Source organism: Mauremys mutica, chromosome 23 (assembly GCF_020497125.1).
Source record: "Mauremys mutica isolate MM-2020 ecotype Southern chromosome 23, ASM2049712v1, whole genome shotgun sequence".
NCBI classification, from domain to species: domain Eukaryota; kingdom Metazoa; phylum Chordata; order Testudines; family Geoemydidae; genus Mauremys; species Mauremys mutica.
The window spans coordinates 1355028-1375224 of record NC_059094.1 but is presented as its reverse complement, the minus strand read 5'-3'; the positions used below and the strand labels follow the sequence as shown (position 1 = coordinate 1375224).

The 20197-nt window shown below is 55.9% G+C and overlaps 2 protein-coding genes across 2 annotated transcripts in view; both read right to left on the bottom strand.

Moving 5' to 3' along the window:
* LOC123355355 (maestro heat-like repeat family member 5) overlaps nt 1-20197 on the bottom strand; it is a 659562-nt gene that overhangs the window by 7637 nt on the left and 631728 nt on the right. Inside the window, exon 3 of the mRNA XM_044997718.1 lies at nt 131-268. Within this exon, the coding sequence (XP_044853653.1) occupies nt 131-180 (50 nt within the window). The 5' untranslated portion in view covers nt 181-268. The remainder of the gene's footprint in view (nt 1-130; nt 269-20197) is intronic.
* On the bottom strand, nt 184-10810 carry LOC123355578 (maestro heat-like repeat family member 5). Its single transcript, XM_044998198.1, has 8 exons — nt 9859-10810; nt 8419-8759; nt 7609-7724; nt 5993-6142; nt 3846-4000; nt 1944-2070; nt 689-870; nt 184-268 (listed from the first exon to the last, which is right to left on the bottom strand). The coding sequence occupies exons 1-8, from the start codon at nt 9873-9875 to the stop codon at nt 184-186; spliced, it is 1173 nt and encodes a 390-aa protein (XP_044854133.1). The 5' UTR covers nt 9876-10810.

Here is a 20197-nt window from a genome sequence, read left to right as displayed (position 1 = left end):
GTTATCAAAGGGGAGAGAGAGTTCCTCTCTAGTTGCTGGGCTGAGATGGCAGCCTGGAACAGAGGAACATTTCACACGGAAATCCCATTCCCAAGAGAGACCCACTGAAGAGGAACCTTTGGGCTCCTACCTTGCAATCAGGCCAACACCCTGCGAATAGTAATATCGTGAAGATATCATGTCTCAACTCTGCTGTAACTGGATGCTGGCAAATTCCTTCCAGTATCCGGGCATGGAAAAAAGAGTCTTCACAGCCTCCACCGACGTGCTAAAGACAAAAAATACCAGTGTCAGGCAACGAGATCAGCCCCAAGCATGGCAAATCTGCACATGCCCTGGCACACACAGCATGGACAGCAGGAGCTAGCCTCCCCGAGGATAGATCCAGTGTGATATCATGGTGCTCCGCTGCCCAATGGGCCCTGTCGACACTGCAGTTTCATTGCGTTTGTAACCAGTTAGTGACACTGTAGCTTCTTAAGATGGTTGGTGTCATCACTCAATGCGGTTGAATACTTGATTCTTTACTGTGACAGGTAACAGGACTCAAGCGGGCCTGTGGGGCCAGATCCTTAGTTGGTGTAAGCGAGCCTGGGCTAACTATAGCACCCGAACCAATGATGGCCATGAACAGCCCACATGTGATTAGCAGAACAAGTCTGTTCTTCCTTTTCCTTTCAGTCATTACCTTAGGCAGCTGGATCCCTCCTCGGGGCTGGATGTCATGCTGGCCATGTAGGTCCCTGGCAAGTGCAGATCCATCACATACTGCACTTGCCTGACGCAGAGGATGAGCATCTGGGGATACATTTCCAGGATGGCTTCTCGGTATCCCCATAGGAAAAGGACCTCGTAAATGGTCCTCATTGCCTGGAGGGGGGAAAGAATTTCACTCCACTATCCCAATCTGCCACCTGCCCCCATTGCCATTCGCTATTGTCCTTTTCTCGGGTCTCATTTCCTCCCCAGCCTATTACAAAAGAGGATTGGCTCCTGAGAGGGGAGGAGACATTTGGAGGGTCCTGAAACTTTACCCATTTCTGGAACGGAAGCAGGATGGAGCCCTACGGAACGGTCAGAAGAGTCTGTATGACGTTATTCCCCATTATTTCTCTTAATGGTGCAGACTCTGTGCTTTGGGTTTCCAGCCATCATTGGATGGGCTGAAACCATCCTGAGGAGATCTGTTCTCGTAGACCCAGTGTTTCTGACCCAATCAAAAGTACCGGACATCTCATGATCCCATGCTGGGAAGATTTCTAGTCACAATTTAGAGAGCCAGAAACCTGGATACTTCCAAGAGACACCCGAACTGCACCTGCTCACTAAAGAGCCACCTAGAGCGGCAAACAGAGCCAGGGTACCAGCAGATAAACCACTTCAGATCAGTAACTTTTCCTGGGTGAAGCTTTATTTACACCTCTTTGGTTTGCTAGGAGGTGGCCAGGACACACTAAGGCCTGGTCTGCATTACAGAGTTATGTCAACGCAAGGCCCCTCACCCAGCATCACCCTAACTATGGAATTTCCTTCCCATTGGCAGAACTGCCCCTTGGTGCCAAATTCATAACTCCACCTCCACAAGTGGCAGAGAGTCCAGGTGGATGCAGTTAGATCGATACAGTGTCAGTGTAGACACAACGTCGCGTACGTCAACTGGCTTTCAGGAGCCTTCCCACATGCCCCACCCTGACCGTACAATCGAGACGAGCGCTTCTGGTGAGGACGTGCACTGCCGACACAAGCAGCAAAGTGCAGACACACACAAGGGATAGAATTGCTGTGGCGGCTGTATGCCGAGGTTACGCAGGTTGGCTTCATTGTGTAGTGGAGCCGTGGCCTGAAGCTAAGAAGGGGTGAAGCTCCCCCCCCGCCACACACACAGATGCACCATCCTCCCCGCGGTGGCGGGTTCTCAAAGTGACATCTCAAATCTCACTTACAGCCAGGGACACATTGCCGCTCTTCTCCTCCCGGCGTCTCTGCTCGAGCTTGTCCAGCAGCTGCTGCAGCACCTCCCTGGGGAGCTGTGGTTCTTCCCCCAAGGCCTTCCACAGCTCAATGGCACATCTGCAGATTCAGAAAGAGAAGTGAGACCTTCCCTGCTTGGCCACCTCTTGCCCTCCCCAGGGAGAGGCTTGGAAAGCGGGCAGGAAAGGCATCTCTCAGAGGAGACACCGATTGGTGCAGGGAGGCTGAGGCAGGGCAAGTCCCGTCAGAGAAGGTTGTATTTATTCCTTTCCCCTAATGGGTTGTTGTTCCTGAAGCTAGCACCAGAAGTGACCACCAGACTGTGCAACATTCTGCTCTGTTACGCTAGGGTCAGTCCTGAGGAACTTGCCTGACCTCACTGGAGTTCCTCTGGCTATTTGGGGGTGTAACTGAGACCCAGCATTTGGCCAAGTGTCTCTTAGCAGCTGAATCCTACTGCAGTGTGGTGGACGGGGTCAGACACTGAATCAGAACATGCCCTGATAGGAGAGGGTTCAGGAGCTTAGAAGGGGAGATTGTACTGCCCCGTGTGACAGAGCTGGAAGGAAACTAGTACTGAAATCCCCCTCCTCTCCTCTCTCCATTCTTGCTGATCTAACCGCTCCTGGTCCCCCCAGGCATCTGCCGAGGAAGACTGCAGACAGATCCAAAAGGCTTCCAGTCATTTGACTTCCAAGTTTGGTGAGGAAGGTCGGACATGGTGGTCAAGCCCTGGGGACACTGAGAACTAGGTTGGACAAACCAAGAGCAAATGGTCTGGATTTAAGGTCTTCAGGAAGCTTGACTGAAATTCTGTGCCAACGGTGCCGAGTTTCTATAGCTTCTGAGCACAGACCCTGGAAAGCACTGGGGCTGCTTCAAGGAATTCAAATCTGAAAGGTTTACAAATCAAACACTCAAATCAATATGAAAACCAACACTGTATTCCTCTGGTAACGGAACTGGGTAAGAAATTCAGTATCTTTCATGCTGCTCTTCAATTCTCTCTCCCATGTGACACAGATTTGGCTATGGGTCAGTGCAGAACTGCCTTGCAGAGGATGCTGAGGAAAGCCAGAGTTTTGACCTCCGGCGAGCGTCCAGTTGGGTTTCACGGCCCCTAGGCACATGGGGACTGTGTTATAAACACCTCAGCTGGATGGCTCTGCAAAGTGATCGGCAATAACAGCAGGACTCAGATTTTACAACGTATTGAGATGAAAAGAGGCACTCACCCCTCTCAGAGCTGTTCTTGCCGGCTGTCTGCAGACTCAGGCAGGCTGCACTGCATTTACGCTCTGTTCACGTGTGGATCATTTATTTATTTTGCAACAATTAGGTCTTGAACTTTCTGTCTTAAGAGATTTACCTCTGCTGTGCAGCTCCATAAGGATGAGTGTGTTTTTTCACCACTTCCTCAGCCATGGAATAACTAGGGATCTGACTGCAGGTAACAATCCTGCACTGGTCCCTAGGGGACAGACAGATGGGCCTCATGGGCCTTTTCCATCTCTGCCTTCTCTCACACAATAGGGAGCAGCCAGACCTCATAGCCAGGGATGTGGAGTGAGCCCCAAAGTCATTTATTGGCCCTGTACTGGACGGGAGAGGAAGTGGGGTGACCCATAGCAATCAGGACAGTGCTGGAATTCTCCAGAAAACTGGCACGTCTCCATCCTGGGGAATGCAGGAGGAGGGTTGGCTTCTCAGTGGTTGGGCCTGGCATCTCCTCTTGGTGAGCATGGACAGCTCTCTGCACAGCAGGAAACTCCCTCCAACTGTGTGAGCCCGACGGACCCTTCCCGGACTGTGGCCTGTCAGTAGGAGCAGGAAGAGAAATAATGGCCTGAGGTGATAACAGAGCAGCTCCCTACCTGTCCGAGGACAGCGTGTGTGCCACACAGCTCAGAACCACGTCCTGGGGGTGGGAACGAGCCAGCAAGGCCGTGGCCCTCAGTGCTGCTTTTCTGGCTCTGGGATGACAGACGTTATCCAGCCAGATTAAGATACGTCCCACGATGTCTCCAACCTGGAAGAATGCCAGAAAGTTGAGGGATGGATTTATCCATGAGTGGCCTTCTCCCAGGTAACCCCTCCTGGTAGCCCTGCAAGCCGCCTCTCACCTCGGTTGCCCATCTTGGCTCTTCCATAATGTCAAGAAAGAGGCTTTGACAAGTCCAGGAACCCCAGCCTTCCTGAGGTCTGGTTTAGTACCTTAAAGCTCAGAAACACACACAAAATCCTTCCCCAAAACCTTACCGTGGGCACAGCCCAAACTCCCCTGCTGTCCCAGGGCCTTCCCTGCCTTAGCAAACTGCTCTCAGCCCTGCTCTCAAGGGCTTCCCTGCAGGAGCCTTTCCTCCATCTCTGCAACTTCCTGTTGATCTTTCTAGCACAATCAGTTCCTCCAGGCCCGTGCTTCTCAAGCCAGTTTCCATTGTGGGCCCCATATGTGTTGTGTGGGGCACGTCCAATACCACCTGTTTGGCCCTGAGGATGTCCCAGGTAGAGAAGCGCTGCTCCAGACCCAGCTGGTTCCACTGATGTACCCAGAGCCCATCCCAGAGATGGCAGGCAGGGCTAGTTGGACGGGGCTAGCCAGCTCCAGGCCCCAGCCCTAAGGAGAACCTCTACACTGCGGGATTTTAAAACCTGCTGTAACCAATCTCAAAGCCGGGTCTCTAACCTCGGGCTCAGGCTATGGCACTGGGAACAGCAGTGCAGACCTGGAGACTTGGGCTGGAGCCCAGGCTCTGAAGCCCCCTCCTCCCCAGGCTTCAGAGCTCAAGTTCCAGCCCAAGCCCAGAAGAGGCTGTGTTGCCGTTTGGCCCCACAGTGCCAGCCCTGGGAGCCCACGTCCGTAGGGCCAGGCTTTCCGGCTCCTGCTGCAGAGTTTGCAGCACAGGGTGGACAGACCCGAAAGGGACAAGCCGCCCCCTAGGGCTCTTCCATGAGGAATTGGTCATTGCTCTTTCCTCTCTCGAACAAGGAGCAGGAGCTACAACCCGGGTGGCTGGATTCTGTTGCCCTGTTCTGCTAGCAGGAGTTAGAGCCCTGCACAAATCAATCTGCTGATTGAGGGGCCATTTGTTATCTTCCCCCTCGGACCTGCTGGAAACAGGGAACTCGGCCAGAGACAGGGATGACCTGCGGGAAAGCCTAGGAACAGGCAGGTTTGGGGCGGAAGCTCAGGCTGAGGAGTCTGTTCGTTTATTAGTTTCTGAGTTTCCAGGAAAGCCAAAGCCCAAGAAGGGAATAAGTCTGCACTTAGGCGCCATGGGCAGGCGGTATCTGGGGAAGGGCAGGAATGTCACCTATTTCCAGGCCGAGTGATTGAAGGCAACGTTTAAAGGACTGCAGGGAATGTGAACCCTGATTCCTTTCTCGATAACCCCACCTGCGCAGGCTTGGGCAAATCAAGGAGCTCTCTGGGCTTCAGTTTCCCCAGGTGTCAAACGGGTTGTATTCCTACCTCCCAGGAGGGTGGTGGAGCTTCATTAATCAGGGGGAATAATGACTCTAAGAGCCTCCGACCCAGGGGATGTAGAAATGAAGTCTGCCAGAAACCTCCCTAGGCCAGTCTAATTCACGGGGGAGGCACTCAGATCCTGTGGGGATGGGCAGCAGGATCAGAGCTTGGGAGAGACAGAGAGAAAAGTTCAAAGCCAAATTCCTCCTGATCCTTCAGCTGGAAAAACAAGGCCCCGCAGCATGTCTGAGGAAACCAGTGTGGAGGCCCATGGGCAGACTAGGTAAGTGCTGCGCTGCCAGGGCTGGGGCTATCGCTCCCCTTCAGTGGGGCTGGGCTGTCCTCAGGGACGTGTCAGAGCTCCAGCGGGCAGAGAACACGTCAAACAACTCACGCCGCGGATCCCCGCGGCCAAGCGATGAAGGGAAAGGGGCTCAGCCACCCTTCACAGCACCATGCCCGTGTGTCCCAGGAACGGTTTCCTAGGAGAGGAAATTCTCCCCTCCCCCTCTCTGCCCAGCATCCCCCTGCCCCACGGCGGGAGTCTCTTACTCTCTCCATCTTGTCTCCGTGTAGAGACACGATGGTCCTCAGCTCTTCCTCGGCGGCTTGAAATCGCTCCAGGGTGGGTGTCGTCAGACCCTTCACGGCTCTCATCAGCAGGGCTTGGAGCTGGGCTGAGGGAAGCTGCTCCCCGGGGGTCTGCAATGAAGAGGGACAGAGCCTGTCGGGACTGAGTATTTCCATCGCTCAGCTGCCCTGGAACAGTCTGTCCCGGCGGGAGGCTGGCAGCGCCCCGTGAGCGTGGAGACTCCGGCTGAGCCCTTTTCTTAACAAACCTCCACAGGTGCCGAGGGTTCCTCAGTCTTTCATACGCTTCCCCCTCCCCCCTGCCTGAGAAGAGATGGGAGCCTCTCAGCCGGTGCTGGGACCCCAAGGGCACCCCATTTCCTCCCTCTCTAGCCCCTCCCCCCAGGAAGCCCAGCTTTTGCTGAGAAAGCCTCATTGGCCTGCAAAGCCCAGTCAAGTTGCTTGTGGAGTGCAGCCGAGGGGTCACTGCAGAACCTGCCCCACGTCCCATCCCACCCCGAGCGCCTGAGCAGATTGGCTCAGCAACTCTAGCAGCCCACAGTGTCTGCGAGGAAAGGACTGAGAACAGGGCCCAAGCGGAAATGCCTCTTCCTTCCCCACCCTGCAGCGTGTGGTGCTGCCACAAAACAGGCAGGAATCGCCGGCAGGACAGAAAGTAGCTGTGACTGAAGGAGCAAGTCTGCCTGGCTGAGGAGAATCCCAAACCGTGGGCCTCTGGGGCCAGCCCCCCATGGGTCAGAACTCACTGGGCACAATGTTACTGCAGGGGGGCTGGTTCCAGGGTCACCTAAACCCAGGGCCTGGTGTGCTGAAGGCCTTTGCCCTGGTGTCTCAGGCACCTCCTGAGTGTTACTGCAGCTGGCCTGCGTGGCTGGATTAGCCCCGTCTGTCCTGGACGCCAGCAGCTGAGGATGCAGTAGAGCACACCAGAGCGACACACTCGCATAGATACTCCAGCCCCTCGGCGTGTAACAAGCTCCCAGAATTGCAGAGTGTTTTACGTGCTGCAGGGTGCTCTGCCACTAATCATAAGAGTTACGAAGGCATCTAGATGCCTGGCAGATGTTGGCAGGCGGGATCCAACCTGGGACCTCGGGAGCTTCGTGCAAGAGCCTCTCCCGCAGGAGCTAAAACCCAACTGGCTGTTAGCTAAGGCTCTAGAGCAGACTCCTTTGATCTCTGTCTCTAAGTGGTCCTGGTGCCACTAGACGGGCCAGAACACCCCACCCAGCAGGTGTGTGGGTTACCCCTACAAGTGCAGGGAGGGGCCTGGTAGGATTTTCAGCAGTGCCTGTGTCCCACGGAGAGTGCATCAGAATCAGGCACTTCTGCGAATCCCACTAAGCACCTCTGAACTTCTTGAGGTGCCTGAACCCCTTTGTCAACCTGGGCCTCGTTCAAGCAACCCAGAGAAACTCGTAAAGACTGGCTGGAGTCGATCACACTTGAAGAGTGTTTCCTTTCAGCTCCCTGAGCAAGGGGCAGGTAGGTCTCCTGTCAGAGATCCCAGCTCCGGGAGATATTAATACACCCAGCAGGAGAGGCTTTCCAATAGCACAGTCACAAAGCGTCATTACCATGGTCATATGGGCGCTGCTTGGTAATGAGGGGGTGGGAGTGCGCTCTTCTTCCTGCTCTTCTGGGCTCCCTTTTGCCCACTTCCCCTGCGACTCCGACGCCTCCTTCTTCGTCCCTGGAGCAGAAAGAAACATTCGTAACATTTCCCTTTTCCATGTAATATCCATGGTTTACAGAGGGTGGAATTCGGGCCCAGAGCCCTGAAGCCACTTGCCCAGGGTCAGACTGAAGGTTGTTGGCAGCTAAGCAGAGAACTCCGATCTCATGGCTCTTTGCTGGGGGCTTTTACTACACGAGGCTTCCTCGGACCTAGGGGCCAGGTTCTTTGCAGTGGTGTATTCTACTCGTCCCCTCCCCTTGCACACCTTCCCTGTCAGTGATGGGCAACGGGCCTCATTTGCATTTAACCCCCCAAGAAGTAATGGCTCAGCTCTGCTACGGTTCCCAGCTGTGACCTGCTGAGACCTCTGGAGCATTTTACTGATGAAACGGACCCGATCCAGGAGACAAGAAATTATTTCCTACAACGTCCAGCCTCTCTGTTCTCCTTACAGCCCGGAGCAATGTTAGTACTCCGCACCTCACAGTGCCAGACCCCCAGAAGGGGGTGACCTGACACACTCAGCTCTCCCCACCTCAGCGATGGACCTCGGCCACCCTCGCCAAGAGGATCTGGCACTAAATGGATTCCAGAGTCTGAGGTACCCATCACTGTCCCGTGAGAAGGCTCTGATGTATAAGGCTTGTAGGGTGACTGGTGTGAGTATTCTTCACATGCTCCTCGCTAACCATGTGGATTGAATCCTCACCTGTAAGGTCCATTTCGACTTTTCCTGTATCCTCCTGCACCTTCACGTCCTCTGACTCCACCTGGTTCCGGGACAAGTGCGGCCACCTTCTTTGTGAGGAAATTGTTCTCTCCTCACCCCTGTCTCCCATCAAGGTGTCAGATTGGCTACAGACACAGAGTCTTTTCATGCCTGATAAGATGGACCATGAACATTTCCTTCTCGGGATCTTCTCTGGCAAGGCCTGTTCTTGCTGGCTAAAGTCAGAGCATGTCTTCATTGCTGCAGGTTGGACAAGCACTTTGTGCACACGGATCTCTCTGTGCTCCCTAGAGGCGAGTCTTTGGAAAAAGGAACGAAGCCTGGAATAGAAAGAAGGAGGAAATGGGTTTTTCTGTCATTCTCTAAAGGAAGGGAATTAGTTTGCCCAGGATTCACAGGTCCAGGAGACCGGTCTTTTGAAGCCATCTGCTCCTCTAATAGCCAGGATTGGTTCATACAACCGAGAACATAAGCAACCCAAGACCGCCCATTCTGGGTCCAACCAAAGGTTCATCTAGCCCACTACCCTATCTTCTGACTGTAGCCAGTGCCCCAGAGGGAATGAACAATACACCTACATTAGACAATCATTACATGAGACAAAAGGTTTCTGTTCACAACGGGAAGGCAAGGAGTGCATTGGGGCAACTCCAGAGGAAATACTATTTATGGAGATATCAGTCTAAATTCTACACCAGTTTTGTTATCTTCTCTTTAGGTGATACCCACGGAAATTCACCCCCACTCGTCTGCTGCAAGATCAAGCAGTGGAAATCTGCCTCCAGAGAAGGTGAGAGGCTGGCGCAGGAGGGAGCTGAAAGATGCCGACGTTCAAATCAAAACGGAACGTTGAGACCTGACTGTTGCAACCCTGGCCCCCACCAGTCCCTAGGAGGCGGGTGGCCGACCTGAGCCTGAGAAGGAGCCAGAATTTACCAATGAACATTGCCAAAGAGCCACAGTAATATGTCAGCAGCCCTCATCCACTACCGCCCCAGCCCCCGGCATCTCCCTCCCACCGGCAGCCCCCCCAATCAGCGCCTTCCCCTCCCTCCCCACTCCTCCCGCCCGCTGCAATCAGCTGTTTGGCAGTGCGCAGGAGGCTGTGGTGGGGAGTGGGGAGGAGCGAGGGCATGGCAGGCTCGGGGGAAGGGGCAGGGGCCTTGGGGGAAGGGGTGGGGTGGTGGCAGGAGCTGGGGCAGAGCCGGGGGTTGAGCAGTGAGCACCCCACAGCGTATTGGAACGTCAGCATCTGTAGCTCCAGCCTGGGAGTCAGCGCCTATGCAAGGAGCTGCATAGTAACCTCTGAAGAGCCGCATGCGGCTCCGGAGCCACAGGTTGGCCACCCCTGGGCTAGGAGAAGGAGGCACCAACCTGTCATGTGCGATCTAAGGAGCAGGAAAAGAATCTGGGAATTACCTTCTGTAAAAACTCATCTTCTTTCGAACACCTGTGGAAATAGCTGATTCAAGAAGTTGTTGAGAGATGGCTAGTCCGCGTCTATCAGCAGCTCCTTGGGTCACCAGCCGTTGTCAACCAAGCCAGTTGGCAGACTGAAGGCAGGGCAAGAATGCTGAAGCAGAACATTCTTTGCAGTTGGGATACGTGACATCACAATAAGCTTAACCATAAACACCCCTGGACACGCACCCAGAGAGACACGGACACAGAAGAGTTCATAACATTAACAACACTCACCAGATATCTCTAGGAATTTTGATTTTGGGAAGGGGGACTATTGATGCCAATTGCACGGGTGCTCTGGGCATGGAGCACCCACAAGGAAAAAATTAGTGGGTGCTTAGCACCCACTGGCAGCCAAGCTCTGCCCTGCCTGCAGTGCGTCTCGCCCGCCAGTGGCCCTAGTGAGCAACTCCTCCTGCTCCCTCCCAGCACTTCCTGCCCACCACAAAACAGCTCTTTCATGGAATTCAGGATGCTCCAGCAGGGTCGGGGTGGAGGGGGAGATGGTATACTTGGAGGAGGAGATGGGGAAGAGGCGGGGTGGGGGTTGTGGGAAGGGGTGGGATAGAAGTGGGGCGAGGGTGGAACAGGGTTAGGAAGAGAGGGGGCAGGGGTTTAGAGAAAGGGGTTGATTTGGGGGTGCAGCAGGGCAGACCAGGGAAAAGGTGGGGCGGTGCTTTGGGGAAGAGTTGGAGTGGGGGAGGGGCATGGGGCAGAGCAGAGTTGAGCACCACTGGCCAGAGGGGAAGTTGGTGCCTACTGAGGGGATGGACAAAGGACTGACAGACTCATAGAAGATGAGGGTTGGAAGGGACCTCAGGAGGTCATCCAGTCCAACCCCCTGCTCATGGCAGGACCAACCCCAACTAAATCATCCCAGCGAGGGCTTTGTCAAGCTGGGCCTTAAAAACCTCTAAGGATGGAGATTCCACCACCTCCCTAGGGAACCCATTCCAGTGCTTCACCGCTCTCCTAGTGAAATAGTGTTTCCTAATATCCAACCTAGACCTCCCCCACTGCAACTTGAGACCATTGCTCCTTGTTCTGTCATCTGCCACCACTGAGAACAGCCAAGCTCCATTCTCTTTGGAAGCCTCCCTCAGGTAGTTGAAGGCTGCTATCAAATCCCGCCTCACTCTTCTCTTCTGTAATCTAAATAAACCCAGTTCCCTCAGCCTTTCCTCATACATCATCTGCCCCAGCCCCCTAATCTTTTTCCTTTACCTCTGCTGGACTCTCTCCAATTTTTCCACATCCTTTCTGTACTGGGGGGCCCAAAACAGAAACAATACTCCAGATTTGGCCTCATTAGTGTTGAATAGAGGGGAAAAATCACCTCCCTCGAGCTGCTGGCAATGCTCCTACTAATGCAGCCCAATATGCCGTTAGCCTTCTTGGCAACAAGGGCACACTGAGAAGCTTGATCTGAGTTAGCATCCACTGTAATCCTCACGTCACTTTCCACAGAACTGCCGCTTAGCCAGTCGGTCCCCAGCCTGTAGCGGTGCATGGGATTCTTCTGTCCTAAGTGCAGGACTCTGCACTTGTCCTTCTTGAACCTCATCAGATTTTTTTTTGGCCCAATCCTGTAATTTGTGTAGGTCACTCTGGACTTTATCCCTAGCCTCCAGCGTATCTACCCCTCCCCCCAGCTTAGGGTCATCTGCGAACTTGCTGAGGGTGCAATCCATCCCATCATCCAGATCATTAATGAAGATGTTGAATAAATCAGCCCCAGGACTGACCCATGGGTCAGCGGGGAGGGGGTGGAGGAGAGGAGGCCACGGTGAGTGGTGGGGACCCCAGAGAGGGGGTGCAGCGGAGGAGAGGGGGAACACGGCCAGGCAGTGGTGGGCAAATGGGGCTGGGAGAAGTGGGGAAGCAGATACAGGAAGAGATGGAGCACAGGCTGGGCACCGGGGCCCAGGCATCCGGGGCCTGTTTGGCGGCAGCTGTGCCAGGGGAGGCTTCCCCCCCATTATACCCACCACCTGTGCTTCCACTGAGGGATCTCCAGAGTCTCAGTGTTCCCCGGAGCTCGCCTTCCCTGACAGGCCTGAGCAACCAGAGCTTGTCACTAGACCACGCACATCCTCCCCGTGGGAAGCGTATGGACCCAAACAGGCTGGAGACACGTATCGCAGAAATCACTGGGGACTCGGGGAGCATCTTCAGCTGTGGAGGGTGACACACCCCACAGGAGCTGAATTTCTGACTCGGGGCTGAGCAGTGCAGGGTGGATGCGCAGCACAGCTGTGAGGCTGTTTGCTGGGATTGATGCACCAGGGTCGATTTAGTGGGGGGTCTAGTGAAGACCCACTAAATTGACAGCGGAGCGCTCTCCGGGCAACTCTGGGAGTACCCCGGGAACGACAGGAGTAAGGTAAGTCTCCCGTTGGCCCAGCACAGCGTAGACACAGCAGTAAGTCGACCTAAGCTACCTCGAATCCAGCTGTGTTAGTCCCGTAGCTGGAGCAGCTTCACTTAGGACGACTTACTGCGGTAGGATAGAGATAGCCTGAGGTCTGAGTTTCTACAGCCGTCTGGATGCTCAAACCCCGGCCTGGCAACACAAGTCACCAAGCCCAGGCCACACAGAGACAGGCTCAGTGTGGACACTCCTTCAGATAAGCCCAGGAGTGTCACATGAGGAAATCAGTCCTTTCGTTGGACTTCCTGGTAGAAGAGCCCAGTGATGTTGGAGCTCCCCGACCGTCAGTGACAAACGCAGCGCTCCAGCAACTGAGCTCTAGGGCTCGCTGCTGAAAGAAAAGCTTCATGAGTGACAAAAGGCAAAGGGAGGTGCTGGTCTTTGGCCAAGGGCAGGGAGCCCCATCCTCCAACACAGACCATTTCCCTCGTTGTCTGTCTGTGCTGGGGCAGGAGCAATAACACGGCCTCCTGCTTTTGCTATTGCAGAGAGTCGGTTCTGACGGTCTCCTCAAACACAGGGTGCGAAACAGGCCTCAGACCTGACTGGGTGTAAAGAAGAACTACGCAGCTAGACTGAGCCAGCTGGGAATTCAGATGTGCCCCTTTCCTGGCGGGATGGACTGACCTGTGAGGGAACTGGAACCGGAGCTACCAATGTTTAACTTGCACTTGTTCAGCATCTTTCCTCCGAGTGCCGTCACTGTAGGTTAAATACTCCAGCCCCGGGCTCCCCGCCAGCTCTGGGCCTGACAAGCTTTCCCTGGGATTGGATTCTGTAGAACAGGGGTGCAGGGAACCAGCAGGTGCATCTGACTCCTTGGTGAGGTTTTGCGTGCAAGGTGTGTGTGTGTGAGTCTTTGTGTGTCGGAAGCAATGAGTGTGGCACTCTCAGTGAACCGAAGGAGGGTGACGGTGGTCAGAGAGAGACAGTGGAAGAATAAAGGGGCAATGATGGGCATAACGATGATGATTGTGTTGTGTTTCATTCCTTAGATCTGGTTCCACCGCCCGTCCATTCAGCCTTGTAGTTTACCAAGAGTAAAACGAAATATCTGTTCAGATACAAGGGAGTGTCTGTGTCCATTCCTGCTAGCTGCACAGGGGTTTGATGTTGCTGCTTTCAATCCTTCGGCTCTGCCGGGATAAGGAACAATTCAGGCTGTCACTGAACTGAAGGAGGGAAATCATTTTCTGACAGGGAGGGACGGCGTCTCTCAAAGGTGTTTGGCAGGCAGCCTCCTTCCCAGGTCTGTCCCGACAACACCCAGTTGAAAAGGGCCCCTCCCCAGCCCTCCTCAGCCCAGTGAAAACGAGCGAGTGAGTGAGCGGGGGGAGAGCGAGCGACGGAGGGAGATGGAGTGAGCGGGCCAGGACCTCTGCGAAGGGGCGGGATGAGGGTGTTCAGTTTTGTGGGGTCAGAAAGTTGGCAACCCCAGCTGCAGGGGAAACAACTCAAAGACCCAACGAGTCTGGCCAGGGGCAGGACATCAGCTTTGAGGGGAGGGGTGGGTGTGGCAGTGACATCACAAAGGTCTTTTGCAGGAACTCGGCCTATTGGGCAAAGGTGGTGGGGAGGGGGTGACCTCAGAGAGAGAGAGACCCCGACATCAGCGGGCAGGACAGAGGTGCAGGGCCAGGTCTGTCTCTGAGAGCCCCCGGCTTTGCTGCCGCAAGTCTCCTTCGGGAGGTCTCTCCTCGAGGGCTGAGAGAGGATTAGGATTCACGGCTGTGAGCATGAGGAGGAGCCTCTGTGGAGTTTTCTCCTTTCCTACCACTGATTGTGCCGAAAACAAACTTCCCTTTGAGAAGGTAAGAGGCTCAGAGAGGTTTGGAAGCTGTTCAGTCTGATCCACCTGGCGCAGGCAGCATTCTAGGCCCAGGAAACACTGGCTTCAGGTGGCAGAATTTGATTTCCTACCTAGGGTTTGATGATTGGAATCCCTGGGGACATTGGGGTGTATCCTTTTTGGTTTCTCTTTTCCTCTTTCCTCCCTCCTTTCCCCTCTTCTCTTGCTTCTTTTTTCCCTTTTCCAGCTTCCCTCCCTCTACCAAGGAGGAACATGTGTGGAGTGTGGGCGGGGGAGGGGGTTGCTCTCATTGCAGAGGTCCTCACCAAGAGGTGGGGCTGGATCTGAGAGTGATCCCCTGTGATGGTGACCTGGGCCGTCCTTTGGGACATCTGGTGAGACCCCTCAGCCTCCCGCCCCTCAGAGTCTCAGTGGTGATTGGCCGAGCAGGGGGCTATCGTGAGCGAGGAGACTCAGGTCCTTTTGGTCTTTTTTCAAATCAGGCAAAGAAGTCACAACCAATCCAATGTACGGGATTAATCTTGCTGCTTCTCTCCATTAATTGTCTCTTAGCAGGTGATGATTTCCTCTAATGTTCTAGGTCTTCTAAAATACTTGCTGAATAATTACTATGAACCCCTGTTGGTCTGTAGCTCACTTGAGAGCACTTTCTTCTGATCAGTCAACGTATGAAATTCAAGATCTGAGAGAGAGGTTGAAAGTCAGGAGCAGTGTTTCCTCTAATTTGTTATGTCCGTGTGCGGAATGAATTTTGTTGTGTGCACCAATACGGAGGTGAGGTGTGACACCTCACCTGTCTATTGGTGCTCATTCCAAACTTCATTCTGCACATGGATGGTGTGTGGCGGGGTGAGGCTGAAGGGTTAGGAGTGTGGAGGGGGGCTCAGGAAGGGCAGAGGTTGGGGTGCCAGGGCTCCGGCTGGGGGTGCAGTCTCTGGGGTGGGGGTGGGGATGAGAGGCTCAGGGCTGGAGCAAAGGGTTGGGGTGCAGGGGTGTGAGGGCTCCGGCTAGGGATGCGGGCTCTGGGTTGGGGCTGGGAATAAGGGGTTTGGGGTGCATGTTGCCCCAGGGAGAGAGAACTCCCCCACAGCTCTCTCTCACCACAGCAGATCAGGGTCAGGTGAGAGGGCACCTGTCTCCTGGCCACAGCAGTGCCGGTGGGGCTGGGCTGGGTCGGGCTGGGGCAGGGGGAGGGAACAGGATTTATTTTTCCTAAGTCAAAAGGGGGAAGGGAAGGAGTTATGCTTCAGTTTTTACCTTATAAACTTAAGTCCTGTCTAATCTGCAAGACGCTCTGGGAATAAGACACCATGTCATGTGGTGACATCACAAGAGCAGAGGGTGTGAGAACTACGGCAACTGAGATGGCAGGGGGGTTAGAATCAGATTGTTTCAAATGCTGCATTCGTCGGCTGACATTTAACAGCAACGCTTAGCTAACACAATGGAGAAAGGAATTCTCTGCTAAAGATTCAACCTGCCCCTTTGGCCAACTCCACCCCTTCCCTGACCGGAGTGTGCTCAGAACACCCCTCCCCCCCCACACTCACACCATCACCCCCCACACAAGCCCACAGCTGGGCACCCAGCACAAAGCCAGGGAGGGGGTTGCTTGGCTTATTTTACTTTTTACTTTGCAAAAGGTTTTTTAAAAAGCATTTTCTGCCCCTGTTCCCCATGATGGAGAAGCAGATGGTTGTGGGGAAGGGGATCTGCGAGTGGTGGAGTCGGGAACTTGGGGCGAGGCAGAGGGAGGGGAGTGTGTGAGGGGGGGAAGGGGCAGTCGAGGTGAAGGGAGGCTAAAGGGGGTCAGGTCAGGCAGCTGGGTGCGGGGTTTGGGGGGAGGCTGAAGGAGGCAGTTGGATGTAGGGGGGAGACTGAAAGGGCAGCTGGGGAGGAGCCTTGGGGGCAGGGGAAAGCTGAGGGGGACAATGAGGGGAAGGGACCGGGGCAGTTGTGGGAGGCAGAAGGGGGCAATTGGGGCAGTTGAGGGAGGCTGAAGGGGGTAATGGGGGAAGTTGAGGGAGGATGAAGGGGGTGATGGGTTGAAGGAGGCCGGGGCAGAGAGGCAGTTGGGGGGCTGCTCATCCCCACAGGAGGGGAGGAGGAAGAGGAGCTGCCCTTCTTTCAGAAGCTGTTTCCTGTTAGAACTTGCAACTTCACTGTTCCTGAGCAGGGTCCTGTGATCAAAAGGGAACTAGAGAGATTCGTGGTCCTGCTTTCAGCAGGGGGTTAGGCTGGATGACCTCCTGAGGTCTCTTTCAACCCTCATTTTCTAGGATTCTGTGTTTCTGTGGAGGACAGGTCCATCAATGGCTGTTGGCCAGGGTGGGCAGGGATGGTGCCCCTAACCTCTGTCTGTCAGAAGCTGGGAATTGGGCGACAGGGGGTGGCTCACTGGATGATTCCTGTCTGTTCATTCCCTCTGGGGCACCTGGCACTGGCCGCTGTCGGCCAACAGGACACTGGGCTAGATGGAGCTTTGGTTTGACCCAGTCTGGCCGTTCTTCTCTTCCAATGCTCTTCTCACATGCTCAGTAACAGCTGCAAGCTGCTGCCCTTACGCACCATCAGAATCTGCTCCCTGCAATCAAAGGCCGGAAATCAGAGGGGCGGGATGGGCAGAGGGACAGAACTGGGAGAGGATCTGGGGTTCAGACGGGGGCTGCCCTGCCAGGTAGGTGAAGAAGGGAAAACTCCCAGCTAGAGGGAGGCAGAGGGGATAAAAGTCCCCACAGATGGGGGGAGCCGGCAGCAGCAGTTCCACACTAGGGTGTGGTGGATGGTAGAAGGACTCGTGTTCCTCACGGGATGGTCCCTCTCAGCCCCCATTCTCCATGGCTGTGGGGTTAAAGGCCCTGGGTGGCCCAGTGCCCAGGCACCGCAGCTCTGCTCTAGCTGAAATGGTGACTGAGTTGCCAAGGGAGACGTGATTCAGAGACATAGTTTAAACCTCCCTCCCCCCATCCCCTCATCATAAAGCAAACTGATACTTTTAGACGTGTTTACGCAGTTTCAAAGAATTCCTGGCCAGTTTCTGTCTCGGTAACATGTCTGCTTGGAGCCTCAGAGTAGCTCAAGATTTGTCTTATCTGCTGCTCTGATTGCCTGAATTAGTCTCCCTGTCCTGAGCTCCCTGGAGTTCTGCACCTTTTCATTGTTTATTTCTAGCAATGGTATTTGGATGACAGTGTCCAGTAGTTCAGGCACCCAGCTGAGAGGCAGGAATTAGGACACACCGGGGAGCCGATCCCCCTGCCCCACTCGCTCTCATTAGTTAGCCCCAGTGAACCCCCTTCAAAGGGAGAGCTGGACAGAGCCCCACCACGGCACACTGCTTCGCGCACTGACCTGAAACATGGGGACCCTGGTTCAAATCCTTTCTCCCTTGTGGACAGTGGCGGGGGGCGGGGGTGATGCTGGCAGCCCCAGCTCATGCCGGTGGCCTCAGGCCTCCCTGAGGCACAGATCAGGCCAAAGGCAGACTTGCCTAGGTGGCAGGATAGCCCCGAGTGCCCAAGGGGACTGTCTGTGACTCCCTGCTCAGGCTGTTCGTGTGCCTGGGGAGTTCGCTCTCGGGGGGTGGAAGCTCCCAGTCCCCATGGGGGGTGCCCTCGTGTGTAACAGTCTGCCCTGAGCTTGGTACTCACGTCCCTGAGCTACTCTCTGCAGCTGGACAGAGGGAATTGAACCTGGCTCTCCCACATGGCAGGTGGGTGCTGGGAGCACAGGACCTATCTGTGAGAGAGGGGCAGGGCTAGGACACCTCCCCGTTGTCAGTGTCTCCCTGGGCGGGCTTGGCTGGCTCCCTGCCTGGGGAGCTGGTGGTTGTGAGTTGTGTTGTAAGGTGCCTGTGTCGCCCGTGCATCGTACAGGGAGTTCAGGCCCCTAACTCCGCTTTGTGGATCACTGGGTTGTTCCTGGATTTTCTCGCTGCTGAAACCAGGTCCTGTGACGCTCAGCACTGCCCCCCCTCAGTCCCGTCACGGGGTGTAGCCAGTCCGGTCTCTGCAGAGCCCAGCTGAGCAATGCCTGATTGACATGGGTGTGCACAGGAGAAGAGACAGAGCACAGGCTGGAAAGTGACACATCTCAGCAAAGCCCAAACTTTCCTCCTAGGGGCACGATATTCCCTGTGGGTGCTGGGGGGACACGCTGTGATGGGATCCGCTGTGCCCCCTGAACCCTCTCCAGCCTGGGCTGTCTCCCACAATGCCCTGCTCCAGGCGCTGTTATCCCTCGGCACAACGGCATGTGGAGCGGCTTGATTGCATGGATGCTCCCGGAGCCACTCGTGAATCCCACAGTGAGGTGCCCGCCAGATCCCCCCAGCTCCCAGCACTGCGCCTCAGGAATATGCTGTGTGTGTTAGTAATTGCTTCACCACTTCACCACTGGAACGTGGAGCTACACCAGGAACGTGGGGTCTGTGGTGTCGCGGTTTGGGTGGGTTATTGGAGGAGGGGGGAGGACTAGTCTATGGCAGCAGCCTGCAATTTGCCTTGCCTGCCCGGCTTGCGCTTTTGGCTTCACTTTTGGTTTTTGATTTTTTTCCTCCACTCTCATCAGTTCATCCCTTCCCCACTGAACTGCCCAGTGCCTGGCTCGGAGGTGGAGGCAGGAGGAGAGAGACAAGGGTGAGATTTCAGCATCTCCAGGTAGGTCCCACGGCTCCAGTAGCCCCAACAAACACTGTGGGGTTTTAATTCATAGCTGTTGTCAGTCTGGGGGAGTCCCTGGTGCACCAGCGAGGGAGGGTGTCTGACGGGGTTGGTGGTCTGGCTGGGGGGTGGGGGGGCACAGCTGGGAGGTGGGGGGGTCTGTGTGGTGGGGGCTGTGGGAGGGTAGGGGAGGGATTGGTGCTGTGAGAGGAGGGTTGTTGGCAGGGGGCGATTGGGTTGTACGGATGGGGACTGGGTCTGGGAGTGGTCTGGGGGAGGGAGAGGCTATGGGGGACTTGGATCGGGGGCTTGGGTCAGTGGCCTGGCTGTGGGTGTTGGGCTGGGAGGTAGTGCAGGGCAGCACCATGGCCGCCCCCAGGGGGACACAGAAGGGCTGTGGGGGGGTGGGGGGTGGTGGGGGGGAGGGGATGTGGGGTGGCACAGCTGGGTGGGGCAGCTGCACCCTGGCTTGGGGAGAGGAGGACAGTCGGTGGGGGATTGTGGAGTGGCAGAGCCACACTGGGCCTGAGGGTTGTGGGGGGAAATCCCATGGGGCTGTGGGAGGGGTAGTGGGGTGACACCATATCACGGTTGTTGGTTGGGCCTGGGGCATCTCTGGTGGTGGCACCAGCAGGGAGAGGGTCTATCTGGGGCTGGTGGTGTTAGGGTTGGGCCTGGGCAAGGGGATGGCACAGCTGGGAGGTGTGGGGGCGGGGGGGGGGCTGTGGGGAGCAGGGGATGGCGATGGAGCTGTCGGTGAGAGGGGGGGATGGGGTGGCACGGATGGGGACTGGGAGTGATTTGGGGGAGGCTATAGGGGAAGGGACAGTGGCAAGGCTGGGGGGCTAAGAGGTGCAGCAGCATGTCCCCCCCCAGGGAACACTGCATGGTGGGGGGGTTGTGGGGTGTCACTGTGCCACAGTTTTTGGTCGCCATGGGGGCATCTCTGGTGGTGTGGTGCCCAGCTAGGGTGGGGACCCAGGCTGGCTGGGGGGTTGTGTGGGGGAGGGGCTGGGGGTGGCACAGCTGGGAGGTGGTGGGGGCTGTGGGGGGCAGGGGATGGATGGGTGAATCGATGGGGCTGTGCTGTGGGAGGAGGAGATGGCAGGCAGGGGCGGCTCCAGGCCCCAGCACGCCAAGCGCGTGCTTGGGGCGGCATGCCACGGGGGGCGCTCTGCTGGTCGCCGGGAGGGCGGCAGGCGGCTCCTGCGGGAGGTCCACCGGAGCCGCGGGACCGGCGACCGGCAGAGCGCCCCCTGTGGTGTGCCGCTGTGCTTGGGGCGGCGAATTGCTAGAGCCGCCCCTGATGGCAGGGGGTGGTTGGGTTGCAGGGATGGAGACTGGGAGCGGGAGGCTGTAGGGGACGGGCTGGGGGCTCAGGGCAATGGCCGG